This window comes from Poeciliopsis prolifica, unplaced genomic scaffold (genome assembly GCF_027474105.1).
Source record: "Poeciliopsis prolifica strain line A6 unplaced genomic scaffold, Auburn_PproV2 SCAFFOLD013, whole genome shotgun sequence".
Lineage (NCBI taxonomy): Eukaryota > Metazoa > Chordata > Actinopteri > Cyprinodontiformes > Poeciliidae > Poeciliopsis > Poeciliopsis prolifica.
The window spans coordinates 586,381-605,505 of record NW_026562388.1 but is presented as its reverse complement, the minus strand read 5'-3'; the positions used below and the strand labels follow the sequence as shown (position 1 = coordinate 605,505).

At 43.5% G+C, this 19,125-nt stretch overlaps 2 protein-coding genes and 1 non-coding gene across 6 annotated transcripts; 1 reads left to right on the top strand and 2 right to left on the bottom strand.

Annotated features, from left to right (window-relative positions):
• Window positions 1-1,588: 1,588 nt before the first annotated feature.
• trnal-cag (transfer RNA leucine (anticodon CAG)) lies at window positions 1,589-1,671 on the bottom strand. Its single transcript has one exon. It is a non-coding gene; the product is annotated as a tRNA-Leu (tRNA).
• On the top strand, window positions 1,619-4,650 carry dusp23b (dual specificity phosphatase 23b). Of its 4 annotated transcripts, none has more exons than XM_055038188.1 (3): window positions 1,619-1,738; window positions 2,729-3,055; window positions 3,813-4,650. In XM_055038188.1, exons 2-3 carry the CDS (start codon window positions 2,786-2,788, stop codon window positions 3,996-3,998), a joined length of 456 nt encoding a protein of 151 aa, XP_054894163.1. In that variant the 5' UTR covers window positions 1,619-1,738; window positions 2,729-2,785; the 3' UTR covers window positions 3,999-4,650. The 4 variants fall into 4 exon arrangements, with proteins under 4 accessions (XP_054894163.1, XP_054894166.1, XP_054894165.1 ...); XM_055038191.1 differs by having other exon boundaries at window positions 1,632-1,738; window positions 2,779-3,055; XM_055038190.1 differs by lacking the exon at window positions 1,619-1,738 and adding an exon at window positions 1,939-2,077 and having other exon boundaries at window positions 2,779-3,055.
• On the bottom strand, window positions 4,541-15,710 carry LOC129365299 (afadin). The gene is made up of 23 exons (XM_055038431.1): window positions 15,501-15,710; window positions 14,494-14,689; window positions 13,688-13,794; window positions 13,257-13,384; window positions 13,094-13,188; window positions 12,969-13,019; window positions 12,655-12,860; window positions 11,716-11,861; window positions 11,198-11,292; window positions 10,836-11,107; window positions 10,592-10,735; window positions 9,268-9,466; window positions 9,092-9,183; window positions 8,122-8,208; window positions 7,978-8,043; window positions 7,826-7,899; window positions 7,543-7,682; window positions 7,316-7,447; window positions 7,139-7,233; window positions 6,923-7,063; window positions 5,365-6,166; window positions 4,658-4,741; window positions 4,541-4,581 (listed from the first exon to the last, which is right to left on the bottom strand). Exons 1-23 carry the CDS (start codon window positions 15,594-15,596, stop codon window positions 4,541-4,543), a joined length of 3,489 nt encoding a protein of 1,162 aa, XP_054894406.1. The 5' UTR covers window positions 15,597-15,710.
• Window positions 15,711-19,125: the final 3,415 nt, after the last annotated feature.

The window sequence follows — 19,125 nt, the reverse complement described above, 5'->3', positions numbered from 1 at the left end:
TAAATACATACTTTGAATTTAGAAATCTAATACATGTTCTTATGATGCGTAAAAAAATAGTCATTACAAATGTCTATCAGTCGTTTTTCTTGTTTAGAAAATATCAGTGTAGATGTATTCATTAGTATTGATAAAAGCTTTTTTTTTGGCTACTCACAAAAACAAGCTACTTCATTTGATATAGAGCAATGGCTGAGATAAATTTAAAGAGGTACTGTCAGAAAAACAGCTGATAATAAACAAGAAACATTGTATTGGTGCCACTGGAATAGATATAAATACATTTATTTTTATTTCACCTGATATCAGATTGATGAGATATTTGGAAGAGAAACAGGCCCGCAGCATCACAGGTCCTCCAACATATTTGTGGATCTCCATTTTGTGTATGAAAAGTGTTTCTTCCCCAAGATTATGATGCTTCACGTACATTTTTCGTCCCCTCATTATTCATGTTTTAGTTTTAAAGCCACTGCCATCAGATTTCAAAGTGAGCCATCAGTCTCACCTGATGAATGCACACATTTCCAGTTCAGGTCCCAGTAGTACTCAGCAAATCCTTACGTTTGTGATGGTAGGGCAGCACGCGGTACATTTTTTTTCTAGCATCCCTCCCAAATCTGTTGGCATGTGGATGTGTGTGTTTTTTTTTTCTTGTGTGTGTGTTTTTTTAAACATCAAATATAAATTGTACTTTTGTAAATTAAAGGTTGGAAATGTGAGATTATGCTAGTGCAGTGAGGTATGCTGCCTTGATTCACCCAACATGTTTATCTTTTATCTTTTTTTTTCCTTCCAGTGATTCCTTGTATTTTATTATCTGCCAGACACAAAACTTGCACTCCTCATGGATTATGGACAATAATCCGTAATTGGGTTACACTAAATTGTGTTATGCAACTTGATTAGCAGACTCCTACAAGTCTGGCCACATGCAAGTAGATAAAAACTCTTCCTTCTCATAAATCTGAAAATTGTACAATGCATATTATAAAATATGCATCACTCCAACTGTATTACATTTAGTTATATTACTTGCTAGAACATCTGCCTTTCTAATTACCAAGTGACTGGAATTTTTTTTTTTTACTTCTCTTCTCCCCTCTTGTGTTGACTGGAGTGATGGCAATGACAATCTGCAGTGCAGATGCATGCATCAGCAAGATTTGATTAACGCATAGGAAAAAGATGGGGGGGGAGAGAAATAAGCATCCAGATGACAAGCTCAAGATTAATTTCCTCATGACACATGTGACACCACAAGAGGCTTGTTCCTTTTAGAAAAGAAGGGTTTCTCGCTCTAAAATAATTTTTCAGAGCAAAATAAAACTTTCCATGATCTTCTTTTAAGTCACATGTAAAGTACCTTTCCTTGCATATTCAGAATTACTCTTTACAAATGTTTCACACTGTCCTGCACGTTTCAGATACTCTTCCTACTTCACCAGAAGTAGTTTCACATGACAGCTGCTCCACAGGTTTTTGTTGGATTGCTATGAGGTGTATTAAAGCAAAACGACCATCGAAACATTCAGGGCAGCGTGTTTTGAGGAACCATTTTAACAATACAACCGAATCAAAAAGTATTTGTCAGAAGTGGGATTCGAACCCACGCCTCCAGGGGAGACTGCGACCTGAACGCAGCGCCTTAGACCGCTCGGCCATCCTGACATGTACATGCCAGCCAGCCGTGGAGACTTATAAACATCACAAACACAGATATCTGCTGATACAGTTGGTATGTATTGATATAAGAAGACCTAGTAGTGATTAAAAATAATAATAATGATAATAAAGAATCGCTGTATGGCTGTCAGTGCGGCGAAATGTCCGATAAAAACCGATATGGTTACTTCTCTCCCTACTTTATTATGCTAAGTGTTTGTCACAGTGATCAAATCAATGCTGTTGCTGCTGCACCTATAACCGCAAACAGACAACGTACAGGGATTGCGTTAGACACCCGCATTACGTTGTTAAACTTTATTATTTAGGACCGTGTTGCTCAGGGGACCAACAGTTAGCTCAGCTAGCAGGAGCTCGGCGCACAGCAACCCGCTTTGTTGTCACATAACCTGTAAGTCATTGTGTTGTTTCATGCCGTATTCGCTCAGTACGAACAAAACCTGAACGTACTTTGTACGCCGACAGACTGCAGCAGCTGCTGCAGTCTGTTCATGACAATAAAGCTAAGTTGTGCACTTAGCTTCGTCGCGTTGCTAATGCTAAGCTACATGCTTCTATTTAGTTTCCAGTGTTTTGGTCTCATTTCCTGCTCTGTGCGTCTTACGGTCAGATGTATCTTGTTCATAGATGGCCGTGGTAATAAGCACGTCACTCATATTAACATTTTTTTTAACATTCAGTTTGACTGTTGAATGAAAATCCATTCTCAGAAAACATTAAAAACACAGGTTGTACTGTCTGTGGTTTACTTTCTACAAACTTCTGCAAATAACAGGACTGTTTGGATCTCACCCGTGTATTTATATTTTAAACACGGTTTATAACATCGATATTTGGTGCCTTAAAAACTGTTTTTATCACATTTTGTCATGTAAGGAACGAAAGGACTAGGATATTGCAGCGTTTTATTGCTTTCCCAGTAAAACACACTGACACACACTTGTGATCAATGACTCGGACACGCCCATTTACTGGACTGTCATTTACAGCAGTAAATGTGTGAGGTCACGCTCATCCAGGAAACACTGTGTTGATATAATAGGTCGCTGAATTTCACCAGAGGGAAACAGAAGCACAGTTCTCTCTCCCCAGACGGGTCATGGCCTCGTCCCCTCCACACAACTTCTCCTGGGTCGAACCCAAGAAGCTGGCCGGGTTGGCCATGCCCAGGATGCCGAGCGAATACCGCTACCTGCTGGACAACGGAGTCAGACACCTCGTCTGTCTGTGCGAGAGGAAGCCACCGAACCACGACACCTGCCCAGAGCTCCAGCTTCACCACATCAAGATAGCGGACTTCACGCCTCCTTCTCCCAGTCAGATCGATCAGTTTCTCTCCATCGTGGAAGGAGCCAACGCCAAAGGAGAGGTAGGCGCTCAGATCGCGACTCTGGAAGAGCGGAGCTGATCGAGGTTTGGTCAGGACATCCAGCGTTTGGGGTCCAGTTAGTTGACTTTTGACTTGAGAAATGATTTCTCTGTGTTTTTCTAAAACACAGAGAGAGAATTTCTAGAAATTTGCTTTCTTGCACTTTAACATGTCATGATGAAGAGTGCCAGTTTGTGCTTTTAACTTCAATTGCTCCAAAAAAACAAAAACAAAAAAGGAGTAGCTAACGCATAGAAATTTACATAATTATTCTATTCATTCGCATTAAAAATATTTCACTTTGTGGCTTGTTCTTGGAAAATATTGTACATTTTTGAGTTAATCCCCTGCAAAAAAGTTAGGATTTGTAACAGAGCGGGCATAAAAAAAATGGGAAAGCCACATGCTTTCCCATGACAAAAAGATAAAAACCATACAGCCAATTTAAAGGCGGTGCTAGGAGTAAAAACATCAAACATATGGTTGTGGGAGGGGGAGCAACATACAATGCAATATGTGTATATATATATATATATATATAGGTTTACAGGTAGAAACCAGCAACAGCTACAGCTGTTGTGTAAAAACAACCGCTGAAATTAGGTAATCCTAATTCCTGGAATTAGGTAATCCCAGGAACTAAAGCAAAACTAAAGCAGGAACTGCTTTAGTTCCTGGGATTACCTAATTCCAGGAACTTAAAGCAGGGTGTGAACACTGCCTGTCGTTTGACGATGTCTTGCCGTTTTGTCTCCAGGGCGTGGCCGTCCACTGCATGCACGGCCACGGCAGGACGGGCACCATGCTGGCCTGCTACCTGGTGAAAAGCAGGGACATGTCCGGGTCCGACGCCATCGCAGAGATCCGCAGGATCCGGCCCGGCTCCATCGAAACCCAGGAGCAAGAGAAAGCTGTGGTGCAGTTCTACCAGCGCACAAAGTAGCATTCCTGTGACGGCGAGCGCGAAATTATGTCCGCACTGGAACTGGACGCACTCAGCGTTTTGAAAATGAGATGTAGAGTGAGGGAGTGTGTGTCAAAAGTTGTATTAAATTGAAATGAATCACTAATTCTGATGTTGGCGTTACTGGGGCAAACGTTTCTGGCTTTAAAGACACACACCCTGCCTTCTTTGTTGTACTGCACCTTAGAAAAGCGCTCATTGTTTCAAATTCTGTCACCTTTCAACCAGCAACTTGAATATGTTTTAGTCGGATTTTGTTGAGTCACTTTTTGTCACGTAAAACCCTATTAAAATTCACAGAAATCTGCATGTTATGCAACCAGAAATTATTATTATTATTTACTTCTATTCAGAGGGTTTTGCATCCTGCTGACTCAAAACCACGCGAATACTTGAAATGAGTGGTTTCCACATTCACAAGCAAGTTTTATGTATCAGGTGTGAGAATTTACAACTCAGGGATGATTTTTTTTTTTATTTCTTAGCGTTTGTGAATGCTGAACATGCTCTGGACCCTAAACTCACTCATCTGACGCCGCTTTCAGTCCATTTTCTCTGTGATCTGCCGAAAACATAAAAGAATGCTATTTTTATCATTTAAAATAAAACCACCTTTTGAACGATCCTTTAATATTCACCTGGTTTTCCTTCTTGCTCGTAGGAACGCTGATTCCCTCCTCGTTTGGTTCCCTCGTGACGTTTCCGACGGATTCGATCTTGATCTAGATGTGAGAAATGACACCATGTTCAGCCGGTAGAACAGGGGAGTCCAAAGTTTTGGTTGCGTGGTCCAAAATCATAAAGTGAAATTAACTCAAGGGCTGAAAACAAAACAAAAAAAACATTTTACCAACTGAACAATAAACTAATGGTTTCATTCTGTAAAGAATGTTTCAAAAGGAATAAAAATGCATCACAGAGGAGCACAGAATCAAACCACAGCTCCATTTCAACATTTAATGATAGATTTCATTGAGCTCACACAGGTGGAAAAGACAAAAATATTGTTAGGTCTTTGCACAGACGGTAGCAAAAAAAAAAACCTGCTTAGAGACATGATCTGTAGAGGGTGCGTCCCCAGGAAAATATCCAGTGACAATGGTGGTGTAAAATTCTTACACACGTCTCTGAAATGGTCAACGGGACCGTTTCAAGTGCTTTGGACCACTCACACCGCCATAAAAGTCGCTGATGGAGCCGCCTGGGTCCACGTCAGCCACTGCAAGAAGTTCACGTTGCATCTTGGGACGTTTTGCATGGCAGGATGGCTGCCATGGAGAGTAAAGCATTTCTCAAGCATGAAAGAATCAAGCGTAGCGTCACAAGACGACGTAGAGTGGATTTTACATAATCCACTGAACCTCCGACGTTCTGTCCAGCTGCTGCAGGATCACCATGACGTCCAGATCCTCCTCTTCCTCCTCCTCTTCCTCTCCTCTCTGCTGAATCTCCTGCACCCTCTTCTGAAACCTCCACTCCAGGTCCAGCCTCCGCAGCCTGTCGTCCTCCTCGGCGCTCCGTTGCTCCTTGGCTCGGAGCCGCCGCGCCTCCCTCTCCAGCCGCTCCACCGCCTCCAGCCTCTGCTGCTTCTCCAGCGCCTCCTGGGCCTCCCTCCTCCAGGGGTCACGCAGCAGAACCCGGGGGTCGCTCTGGCCCCCCGGCCCCGAGCCCTTCCGCTCGGACGGAGGCTCCTGGAAGGAAACGTGCTTCGTCGGAGTGATGCACACTCGGGGTTTTTCTGACCTCTGCTGCTGCCAGAGACCCGAGGGCTGGAGCGGCGCCGTGGCCGCTGATGATGGACACCCTGGGCTTGGGGAGCTCTTTATTTGCTCGCTGGCTTCCCGGGGCCGTTTCAGCACAGAGGGGCTCTGCTGGAAGGTGATGAGAGGAGGATTTGTCTGCGCGCCGCCCGCTCTGGTGACGGGGATGTCGATGCGTATCGGCCGGACCGACGGCGTAGGCGTGGCCTGCTGCGAAAACGGGTTCCTCCAGACGCCGGCCGGGGGCGGCTCTCTGTGGATGTAGAGCGCAGAAACGGATCGGCAGAAATTTGTGGACTGGCTCCTCTGCGCGCGCGCGTCCTGCTTCTGGTCCAGCAGGGGGCCTCCGGCGTCTGCGCACAAACTCTCCTGAGACACGGCGTGACGCTGCATGGGAGGACAGAGAGACTTCAACAGAGATTCACACACCTGAACGCAGATTTATTTGTGCAGTTCAGCCACAGGGCAGTTTAAAGTGCGTCACCTGGTAATAGCGCTTTAAACTGCGACTTTGTCAAAAGCCATCATCAAAATCATCGAGCACACGAAACATGTTGACCCATGTTCCAGCTGTTATGAATCCAACGCATTGGTTTGTAGCGAAGACGCAACTCGATGCCCATATCAATGAATCGATTCAGAAACTATTTTTTAATTCAGGACCTAGTTTTTCTATTCAAACGGTTCACAGATTCTGTTCAAATGATGCGACTGATGAGAGAAAAACAGAACAAATAGAACATGTGTTTCACATAACACCGTAAGTTTTCCTACTATATCCAATTCCATCGGTTTATGTTTCAACAAAAACGGGTTTGTGTATATAAAGTAACTCTAATTAGTTAATTAATTAGGTATGAGCATGTAGCTTAGCTGCCTGGCTTCTTCTCAATACACACACTGGCTGAGACGGCCTTCTACGGTGGCTGAGTGGGCTCATAGTGCGATATAATATAATAATGCTGTTCACTCAAAAATATTTATCCTCCCCCTGGTTTTTAGCCTTGATTTGGTTGTTTTGCCGTTTTCTGGACGTTTCTTGGCATAAAATCCCGATCAGACACATTCAGGTTTGTTATGTCCTTCAGAATGTGAAAAACAAGAGCTCGGAAGTGTTCTTGTCAAAGAGTTGTGTCAACATACCATGAAGCCTCTCCTGCTGTCGCTCTGCTCACTTGAAGGTGTCATGGCCATATTGAACGGTTGTGTCGGCCGCTTGGGCTCAGAAACAGAAGCGTTCTTGGACCTGGGGTTTGGCAGCGTCAGGTATTCTCTGGGATGCGTCTGGAAGAAAGTAGCAAACAACTGTGAGACTGTAAAGGGGAGCAAACTAGACAATTCAACGTCTAAAATTCTCACATCAGCGCAGAGGTTGTCGCTGGAAACGGATGAAAAGCCGTGTCCTCTCACGCCGGGGTCAAAGAGGTCACCTCCGTCCTCCGGGCAAGAGGCAGCTGGAGCAAAGAGAGAGCAAACAAATGCGGAGCTGAAAAAAGGCCCAGCAGCTAAAAAGTCATAAACAAAAAGGTCACCCACGGGTCACGTTGGGGTTGGAGCGGTAAAACTGTCGGTATTTCTGCATCCTCTGGTCTTTGTTACGTTTGCGGCCTCCGTGGTTTCTCTCTGAAGGGCTGAGATCCGTGTCGCAGTGCAGTGTGGAAACGGCATCTTTTGAGACAACAAAAGGTTCAAATCAGGTCCTGAAATGTAAAAAACAAAAACAAAAAATGAAGAAAGAAAGCGTGGAGCTGAGGAATCCTTACCCAGTCTTAAACGGCGGCTGCTTGTTTCGTTTTCCGGAGACGATTCGTTCAGCAGGTTGCTGAGACCTCGGCGACTCGCCGCAAACTTCTCCACCTGTAAGCTGACGACGGGGCCGGTGCCCATCATGATGGCCGCCGCGCTAAATGAGTAAAAGAATAAAAGAATTCAGTTGATTTTTTTGTGTGAGGGGGGATTTTATTGTAATCCATAGCCCAGAAAATCTTTGTGAACCACTGGTGTAAATCATGAATCAACCCTTGCATCCTCCTTGCTATCATCTACCTGTCTTGGCTGAGTCCGACCAGGCTGTGACCGTCCACACTGAGCAGCTGATCTCCGGCTGCCAGCTTACCGCTCTGAACACAGCAAAGACACGTCTTCATTTATTGACTTGTTAAAAAGAAAGCCGAATGTGAAAAGTGTCACAGTCTGACCATTTCGGCGGGTCCTCCCTTGACCACGGATTTGACGTAGATCCCAAGGTCGCTCCGGCCTGCCCCCTGTGGAACAACGTCACAGGGTGTTCACTCACTGAGTCGCTCCATCGTAAAAGGTTTTTGTCGCTAAACTGTTTTCACCTTGGCTGCTACAATACTGACTCCCATCCCGCTATTCAGAGGTTTGTGCAAAGTGACGCTCTCGACCTCGGGCTGCCTGTGCGCTGCCTTTACGGAGAAAGATACGCAAAAGAAGCATAAGTCTGTGTTTAAAAATTGGGGCTGGAGTGATTGGTTGGATTAGTCGCGATTAATCGATTGTTGAAATGATTGTCGACTAATATAGTAATCGATTAACCTTTAACTGGAGAGTAGAGACTCAAAAATTTGCTGAGAGAACAACACAGTGAAAGCAGTAATTCAGTTAAATCTGTAGAAAAAAATTTGCAAGTGGCTTAGTTTTAGATTGACCAGGTAAAAAATACTCCTTTTAAGTTATTTTGGTAGCTGATAATCATTTCAATAAAAATAATACTAATAATAATTGACAGATTATTACTACTCTGCATTTGTAATATCCTTTGCTGTGAACGATCAAGCCTATAGTCAAGGACTGCTATGTTTATTGCATTTTAGGCAATAAACTCTTTACTTTCTTACTCAAAACATGACTTGAATAATTTGTTTATTTCTAATATTCTACAGGCAATGCTTAAGCGCCTACAGAATGTGCCAATTTTTTGAAATCCAATTATGTCAATGTCAGTTTTATTTGTAAAGCACTTTAAAAACAGATATTAACAGCACCAAAGTGCTGTACAGTATTCATAAAACGCAGATAAAACACAATTAATCAACTGATCGTGAGTTTAAAAGGTAGATTAATCGATTACTAAAATAACCATTAGTTACAGCCAGGGGTGAAAGTAGTTTTAAATTCTTGGGGGTACTATGACAATTTTAGTAATTTAGCAATTATATATAGCATTTATGTCACCAGTTTCTGTGCTGATAAAAAAAGTTTTTGCAAAGCTGACCATACCCGCCTCCTTTTACCCCTGGTTACATCCCTATTAAAACATAAAATATCTGGTGTCTCTGTTCTCTTTACCAAGTATAAATCCCCATCGGTGTGTGTGTTTTCGGTAAAATGCGCCGTCCAGTCTCCTTGGGAATGAGCCTCAAACGTCAAACTGCAGAGACCTGCAAGACGGAGAATGACGCAACTGATATGTTCAGCGTGAAGTACGCTCCAACTCCGGCGTCTGAATCCAAGGTCTCTCCCACCTGTCTGACAGAGTGGCTCCAGAAACTCTCTGAAACCCTGAGGGACTCCTCTCAGCGTCTCACAGGAGTATCCTCCCTGCGGCAGCAGGAAAGGCAGCAGCAGGTCGAGGCTCTCCGTGAGCCGAAGCTCGCCGCCTTCGCTGCCAATCAGATGACCGGCCGAGGCCTCGGCGGCCGCCGCCACGGCATCCGTCAAGTCCTGCATCGGGAGGACACGTCAAGAAAGAGTCGACGCGAATGCCACGTCCAAACCACCTGTGCTGATTCTGAGCGAGAGACTGAGGATGACCGTGACCTTTGACATCCGTATATGGAGATGTGACATCAGAACAGATGTGAGTAGCGGCTCTGCCATGTCACACCAGTCTGACGCATCATTATGAAACAGAAGGACAATCAAAATCAAAGCAGTATGAAAATAAAATCTGAAAAGTGTGGTGTGCATGTATATTTAAACCAGGTTTTAGACATTTTTGCCAAGAATGTTTCTTTACAGTTTTGCACGTCTGGATCATGAATTTCTTGCCCAATCCTCTTCGCAAAATACTCAGGCTCAGTCAAACTGGATGAGAAGTATTCGCAAATGAGTTTAGGTCTGGACTTTGACTAGGCCAATATACATACGGATATGTTTCAGTTTCATCTACTTCTCTATCAGTTTTGCCCAGCCTCCCTGCCCCTGGTGATGAAACACGCTCCCACAGCATAATACTGCCACCACCGTGCTTCTCAATGAGGAAGGTCTGCAGCGTAAAATTTTCTGAGGCTTTAGCAAAACATTTATTTTGGGATAAAATTACACAAAAGTGTGTCTATTATCCTTCTGAAGACATTTAGTTTCACTGGCCTTTATTGTGAACTGTCAGAGTAAATGCACCCCACACTTTTCAGATTTTATTAGCAAAAAGGAAAAGAAAAAAGCGCTTAAAGTCATATTTTTTCAGCTGCTTTGCACATGTTTGTGTTAGTCTGACACTTTAATCCTAAAAAAAGAAAATAGGAGGCTGTAATTTTACACAATGTGGGGGAAATTCAGGGGGTGTGAATACTTTCAGCAGGAAACCGCACAAGTTGTCCACTCGAAGCCAAAGCACTGATGTCCTTCATGAATTATGCATCATTACATCGGTCATTGCAACTATTAATTATTCATGCTATTAAATCAATGAGCACAGCCAGAACCTTTGGCCAGTTTCAAAAACCCTCCCTCGAAACCTTTTACGTTTTTCTTTTCAGTCTGACAAAACAGAAAAACACAAACCTTGTCCTTTTTGACGGTGACATCTGTGGGTGGTGTGGGTCAGTGAAGTGGAGGACTACTCACCGGGGGGATCTGAGGCTCGCCGGGTCCGTACATGTACCCGTCCATCAACATGCGCAGCTGCAGCGAGTTCAGCTTGAAACAGGAAGTCTGGATGTCCTCAGCGTCCGACGCCGAGTACTTATTCATTGTCAGGAGCGTGGTCGCCTAGTAACAAGCCAGGCAATACTATTTTAGCATCCAAGGACAGAATCAGCCATGGTTAAAAAAAATAAAATAAATAATAATAATAAATTGACATATTGACCTGCGTTATGTGTCCCAGATGGCAGTCTGCAGCCAGCTCCAGGCCCTGCCTCTCCGCCCAGGCCTCGATGGGGGTCAGCCTCTGACGCAGTGCGGCCCCCCAGTAGTGAGAGCGCAGGCCCGGCGCGCCGGGTTCTGGCGCCATGAGCTGATTAAACAGCCAGGCGCTGATGAAGTGGAAGAGCTGCGAGAAGAGCTGGATGGTGAGGGCCGGGTTGACGCGGCACCGGCGCAGAAGAGACATGCCGTTCATCAAGGTGTCCAACACCATCTCTGCGGTCAGACCGAGACACGTCACAACGTCGTAAGGTCTTAATCTGTTGACTTGTCTAGTTTGATCGATTAATGTTTTTTAAAACGTGCCTATGCCGGCCGGGAGAACGCCGTGTCGCTCAGGATCACTGAGGAAAGATGGTAGGTGTTTCCTCAACTCGCTCTGTAGGCAATGGAGCAGAAAGCTACAAACAAAAGACACATGTTGGTATTTAATACAAGGCTCTGTTAATGTTATTGTTGTTAAAATGTGATCTGTTTAAGGAGTTACACTCTGGTGAAGCAAGAAAAAAATCTTAAAATGGCCTCTGATGAGTCAACATGCAGCTTCATCATGGCGTTCCTCATGGTCTAGTTTTAGGCCCCTTCCTTGTCCCCCCACAGATGCTCACTCTGTGGCCATTCTTTCAGAAAACACAACACCGGCCTCTTTTGTTACGTTGACGAAGCCGCGTTGTGATCATCAGTAAATGCACACATTACTATACAGCTGCTCAAAGTGTGAAATCGCTTCAGAAAAATTTTCTTTTGCAACAATAAATGCTTCCTGTTGGTGTATATTGTTCGCAGAACGACAAGCCTGTGGCGTCAGAGGTCAGTGTCCGTACCTGTAGGCGCTGTGCACCTGACGGGACAGATCCAGCTGGCTTTGCTCGGTGAGCGGGCCGAGGTCTTTGTCGTTCTTCAGAAAGTTCAGCAGCTCCGAGGAATTGGCCAACCAGAAGGCGAGAGCCCCGGCGACGCCCCGCTGCCTCTGCGAAGCCCAATCACAGCAGCCGGTTGGTTTCAGGAAACTTGCAGATGTTCAACTGTGAGATTTTGCTACTTTCGAATTGTTTTTATTTTTTATTTTGATTGTTTACTTGACAGGGTCAGACGCTAGAAACTTAGATCACTTAGATCAAGTCAATGTAAAATGCTTGTTACCATAGACAAAGAGAAAGCCCTTCAAACGTTGGTTGATTGAGATGAAAAGTTAGTCAACTGAATCGAAACATTACAATATCTAATTGAATTGTTCTTAAGCCATGGAGTAAATGTTTTAAAATGTCTTAAAATCAGATTCTAGAGGTAAGAAGGCTTTCTGTCCGAAGATTGTTAACAAAACTGTATTTTACAGTCATGATTAATGCTGCATCTAGTATTCAATTTCTATACAAATGTATAATGGTATGTAATGCATATCTGAAACGGTTTTTAATTAGTTTGAAACAATTACTATTACTCTCTATTGTCTTTGAAATTGTCTGTATGTGTTTATCAAATTGTCATGGATAGTGGTGATTATTATTTATTCATTTATTTGCCCAATTTACTTTTGGCAACAACAACAATAAAAAATAAAAAAGCTTAGGCCATTTTTTGTAGGAACTTGGCGAAATTTAAGTTGATGACGTGGCAACAAGCCAATGTATTTAAATTCTACAAGTGAATTCTGGGTAAAATGCTTTACGCTTCTCCGCCGTTTTAGATTGGAAACAGATCAAACCAACCAAACAGGAAGAGGCTGACAAACCACAAACGTGCAAAGGCTTTCATGAACTCGCCTGGATGACCTTTCCCATCACGGCCGCCATTTTGTTTGTGACTGACGTTACGGGGTGCGTGCTTGCAGAAGACGGAGAGCCTCCGCTGCGCCGACGCCGCAGGGCGAAGCGACCCGCAGCGTAGAGGATGTAAGCGGGGGACAGCTTGAAGTGAACCGTGGAGCTGCTGGTGTAATTTATGACTGCGGACAGGAAGGGCTCCTCGGCTGAAATGTACGAGGCGCCGGCAGGGGGCAGGAGGACAACATCACAAACACGCAGCAGCAGCAGCAGCAGCAGCAGCAACGCTTTCAGAGGTCGTGACTCAGACTCACCGTCGTCACAGATCTTTACTCTAACCGGTAATCCAGACTGATCTGAAGAGTCTGAGTGGATTAAAGGTGAAATGAGTAAACTTCCCTCGTGAAACAAATGGGGACGTATCTTCCGCTCACGTCACCTTCAGGAACCTGATTTCTTTTCTTCTTCTTGCAACGTCTCAGAGGGTCAAGGCTGGACGAGCGGTCGCTGTTGTTCAGCAGATCTTCAGCTGGTCTGGGCGTCGATTTCAAACCAGAATATGTTATTCTGATCGTCTGAACAGACAAAAAGTGAGCACTTACCCATCCTCGCCTTCTGACGGCCTCTCAGCTCCGCTGGCTCGGCTTTCCTCTTTCTTTTTCCCTTTTCTTGACAGCGTCCTCTTGAAGGTTTGAAGAAGGCCTCCCTTTTCTTTCACATGATAACTTTCCTTTATGAATAAACACATGAGTGGAGAGGTTTGGTAGCGTATGTATGATGGCTATATGTGCAAATGAGCAGAAGTTTAAACAGTTTCTTAATGAGGTGGACAAGGGATGAAACAGATGATTTCCAGCTCTTGTCCCTGGAAGTCGGATCCAGGGTAGCGCTTCTCAAAGCTAATTATAATAAAAGTAGAAATTAACATTGGATCAAATCTGGATAAGCAGGTCAAAGGTTTAGCAGCAAATCTTTTATCGGTGAATGTTTTCCTAATATTTAATTGAAGCTTTTATTATTTTTGAAGGCTTACATCCGGCTTCTCCTGGTCCTTTTTGAGCACAAATTGCCCGTCTCGGTTGTCCGAGGTCCAGCTCAGTTGTACGACCAGAGGTCTCTCGTCCAGGTCCAACTTACGCTCTTATGCACGAGAAGAAAAAATAAATAAAAATGGGGAAAGGACAGCTTTGACTCTTGCCTTTGCTACATGAATTCCAATTATAATAAGATGGTATTTATAAAAGGAGTCTGGTTTTCACAGTGCAGCCTGGTTGTTCATTCTCTCACTCCTAAACACCAGAGAACAATACAGAACAAAAGATAAGAGACCAAGCAAAGAACTAAAGTAGAACATCTCAGCATTAGCACCTCATGACACAAACAGACAACAAAAACAAAAGTTGTTACATGATGACATCACCAAACTGGTCATATATATTAAAGAGGTGATGAATAATAAATAAGATCACCAGTTCGTTGTGTGTAGCACTCAGAACTACTTTTGGAGCAGCATGTTGTTTTGTTGAATCTAATCTGTGCAGACAGAGCGTCTGCACAGTGTAGCGTGAGATCAGACATAATCAGACATTCATTCATCTCAAAGCAGACGAATGAAGAGATTGCAGGTGTGTACACATCTGTCATAACTTCACCACAAGCAACTATCTTAGAGGCTGGAAGATAAATGAATTATTAATCCATTAGCAAAGCAACCGGCTCAATTCAGGAGTTTATTGGTTATTGCTGTGGGGACTTAAAACATGCATGTCCACGTAGGAACAGCAGAGTCAGCAGCTTCGGTTATCCAGGAGCAAGTTACCACCAGAATGGCGTTCTCACCTTGATCTGCGTGGGTCTCGTAGAGAGAATATTTTGTCGACAGCATTTTCATATCCGGCCTGAACTTCTCTGACAGCGTCTCGATGACCTCGCGAGTCGTCAGGCTGCTGCAAACCCGCAGGCACTTTGTGGCCACGCTGCCTTCTTCTCGGTGATCCTCGAAGGAGAAGCGGATCACGCCATGAAATGCCAAGTTCTGTCAGAACACAGAGGGTCACTGAAAAGCCCCCGAAAGGTCGCTTTTAAAACATCCATTGAAGCGATCAAGGCCAAATCTGTTTCATTTCGTCTCAGGATCTGATCCGGCTTTTACTTGAAGGCCTCTGAGTTTGTTTCCGGGGTGTGGGGGGGTTTGGAGAAAAGCAGCAATACAATCATATATCACTGATGCATTCATACAGTTAATGATTACATATCTGAGAAGATCTTAACAAATTTCTCAAGTTAGATTGGAAAAATGTGAGAGAGACGCAACTCTTTGGCAGGATGCGACTGGAAGTACAGGAGGAATTAAATATATGGAAAAACAGAATATTTATCATCGAATCAGAAATATTTAAGATATGTCAGTAGAATAGGATTTAACTTGAAGATGCAAAACACGTCCAGTCTGTCAGAATCCGTTTTTTAACCTGTCTAAACGAAGGCCCTCTGAAATCCACTTGATTCGTTTATTTTTTGGCAAAAAATATTTATCATCGAATTTAATCTAATCTAATCTAGTCATGTAATTTTTTGCAATTACACAATAAAATATGGAATAAAATATAATTTATTGTCCTACAGAGAGAAAATTAAAGAAATACACCTTATGCACTGATTCGTCTCGTTTCAATTGAATGAAAACTGGGATCAAGATGTTCTATTTTAAGTTTTTTTCAAATAACAATAGCATAATTACTTGAATAATCCTGCGATCAATATAGTAGCACGAGTTTAACAGCTCAAGATAAAACGGTGGTTTTGTTGTTTGAAGGTATTTTTTGTGACATCCTGACTCATCTCACCTCGTCAGGTTGGCTGATCTCAAACAAGTCCAGTCTGTCGCTGTTCCACTGACCGATGACCTCGGCCAGTTTCTCCCGTTCCTTCGTCCCCGGCATCTTCCCGCCTGAAAAGACCCGCTTTGTCCAAACCGGCGCGCAAAGTTTCACTCAGACAGCAAGATGGAGGAAAAACAGACCGAAACGTTGTGCCGGGAGCGGCGCTGCGGCTGCGGCGTGCTCCCACGTCGTTATGAGCTGTCCTCTGTGGGGAAGCTGTTAAAAATAATCGTCTAATTTGCCCCCCCCGCATCCCTCTGCCCTCATTTAACAGGTCAGTGAAGCTACACCGAATGAGGCAACAACAACCACAAAAAAAAAGGAAAACTAATTATCAACATGACAAGACAATGGAACCTTAATTGCTCGCACCAAATGCAACCTTTTTTATTTTTTACTTCATTTTCCCAATGAAACTCAACTTTACAGCAAGTCCAATGCGTCAGTTTTGATAACAGGTATCCGAGCCATTTCCACTGCTGTCGCCTTCATTCATCTTGTCTCCGTGATGAACACTGATGAATCCCACTTCCCATGCATGCTGGTGGATTTCTTCGCGGCTCATATGATGCCTTCCCATTCATTCGCCAGCGTGTATATGGGCCAGCTTTTGTTGGCTGCTTCAAAGTCCTCTGGGTAAACGTTCAATAGAACAAAATCCACGACAATGGCAGCCCCCCGTTAAGCTGGGCAACACTGAACAATCCAAGGTATTGTTGTCTGGATGGTGACCCAGACAGAGAGCGATGGACCTAGAGAAACTCATCCGTGCGTTTATCTTTAGTCACATTGATTCCTGCAACGACGTCTGCCTAAAAAAATCGAATCAATCGGGTGATCCAGATTGCTACAGCTCACGTCTAGTTAAAGTAAAACAGCAACATCAACAGGAGTCTGTCACAGTAGAATAAGTGAAGCAACAGCTTCATGACACCAACAGGTGCATTCACCTTAAACCTTGTAATGTCCCAGTGAACATGTGGGTTCTCTCTGGGTACTCCGGCTTCCTCCCACAGTCATAAAACATGACCGTTACGTTAATTTGCTCCGAGTGTCTCAATGCGCAGCTGTGTGTTGCCCCGCAAACGACAGGCGACCGCCGGAGACAGGACCCTACAAAGGACAGGCAGGTATAGAAAACAGACGGAGGTTTGGGTTTCAAGGCCAAAGCGTCTCTTCTGCTTTGTATTCATTTGGGAGGAGGAATTCAATTAACTTGGGGTCTCTTCTCCAGTGTCTCTCAAGCTTTGACCCTAAACGTCCTGAGGGAGATTTGTCCCTGAACTGTACATTAGTCAGGGATGCCAGAGCTGAGCCAAAATGTAAAACTCTCCTCTTGCCCAGACCTTCACCTCTGGCTGCAGGTTACAGTGAAGGAAACAAGGTTGCATTAAAAAAAAAAAAAAGTGGTTAAATTGAATTTTTTTCTGTTGGGTCCTGGTTGGACTTTTACCAGCTGACACTGTATGAGAAGTTTACGGATGCAGAGCTGCAAGGATTGAGTTTAGATGGTTGCTGGGGTTATCTACCTCCTCAGTGACATCACACTCTGCTAAAAGAACGGAGGTCAAGGGACAAAATGTGTTTTGACAAACCACACAACTTATCCACCCTTATGTAAAGATTGCACATCTTTTTGGGGTATGCTTCCAACAGCTTTGCTGGGATGTTTTTGTTTTCACAGCTGAACATTATTTTAGATGTCCTGCCAAATGAACGTGCTAATCTCTGGCCGGATGTTCCCGGTTCAACCGGAAGGTGAACCTCTGTCTCATTATCAACAATGCCAAAAAAAAAAGATTTAAAAAAAAAAGGAAAACAGCCACATTGCACAAGTAATAGCTGTCCTCTAGTTTTTTTGGCTTCTCTCACTTGAGCTCTGCAGTTCCCATTTCTAGATAATTAATTGAAGGGAACTCCACAAGAAGTTGAAGCCTTTTGATAATCAAATCCTGATGCGGTTTGTTCTCTAATTTACTTCGCACTGCCGTTGGGGTTGTCGCGTAAAACTTGGCAAAACAAACAAATATTTGATTTTAGAACACAAGGCAATTATGAACATATTTGTCTTGATTCCTCCTCATTATAATCCATCCATATATTTTCTTACACCCTTGTCCCTAGTGGGGTCGGGAGGGGCTGGTGTCTATCTGCAGCTAACGTTCCAGGCGAGAGGCGAGGTTCACCCTGCACAGGTCGCCAGTCTGCCGCAGGCAACACAGAGACAGACAGGACAAACAACCAGGCACACACACACACACACACACACACCTAGGGAGAATTTAGAGAGACCAATTAACCTGACAGTCATGATCAAAGCATTATTAGAATGGCCTAGTCAAAGTCCAGATGGAAAGCCAATGACTCTTGATCAAGCCTGGCTGAACTTGATCTGTTTTACCTAGAAGAATCAAGAGTTAAAAAACAAAACAAAAATGAAGTCGGCGGAGACGGTGACATTCATGGCTTCACCCTGCAAAAACGCAAAATCTTACAAAATCTGATCCACTTTCAGGTGCAAACATCTTAGTACACTTGAAATAAAACAAAACAAACTTACAGGTAACTTATTTAAAGATATTTGAGCATGTTTTAGGTAAATAATTTATTAATATTGCTGAAAAAAATGCAAGTTCCACTGATTATTTCACTTTCAACTAGTACTTTTTCCATCGTTTTCAGGCTTTATTGACATAAAACAAGCTCATATATCTTGCTGGAAAGTTACTTGTAAGTCTAATATTATTTCAAGTGTTTATTTGAAGTGTTTGCATTGGAAGCTTAGGATTTTGTGTTTTTTGCAGTGGAAGTAAAAAATAAAACTGAAACATTACTAAGGGTGTGAATATACATAGATTTTTCAAGGTACAGCAGTAGGTGAAAGGAAGCAACAATTTATTACTAAAGTGACCATGAGAAGCTGATCCAGTTCCTTAATGAGGTCAGGTCTTGGAAACATGCAAACCGAAGCACTGACAGAGTCGCACCAGCCATGTCTTTTTTTACCTCTGCCAAAAAATTTTTTTTGCAAGTGTCACTTGCTGCGAAAATGGACAGCACACCTATCCGTTCCAAGGCCCATTTTATCCTGTCGGGGCGCCGATAAGTGGCAATTCCGATAAAAATGGCCGTAATGATGTTTTAGTCTAGATGTTTTACGCTAGACTGAAGGTTTCAGTCCAGCGTTTTCACACTTCGCTGTAAGTAGCCATAACTCATTGCCTGTCTGCACCTGGGCCACGTTAGCTGCACTCAATAAAAGCTAATAAAACTTAAGCTTTCTGACAGCAGCCTTGATGTTACGGGGGCTCCCGCCCTCAAAACATATTTTAATAACTCGCCCTAAGCTGTCAAAATTTCCCCCACTGCTTCCCGCAAAGCAGTGCAGCTGGAAACAATTTTTATTAGCATCAAAATAAGAGTGTAAAGGTTTCAATTAGCTTTATCTAATTGAGCAAAAGCTAAATGAGTTAAATGAGCTAAAGCTAAATTAGCTAAATTAACTAAATACATGTATTACTGGGTAATTATATGTTGAGCTGGTCTCTTTTCCCTCTTTACTTTCATGGGATTTTATTGTGAAGAAAAT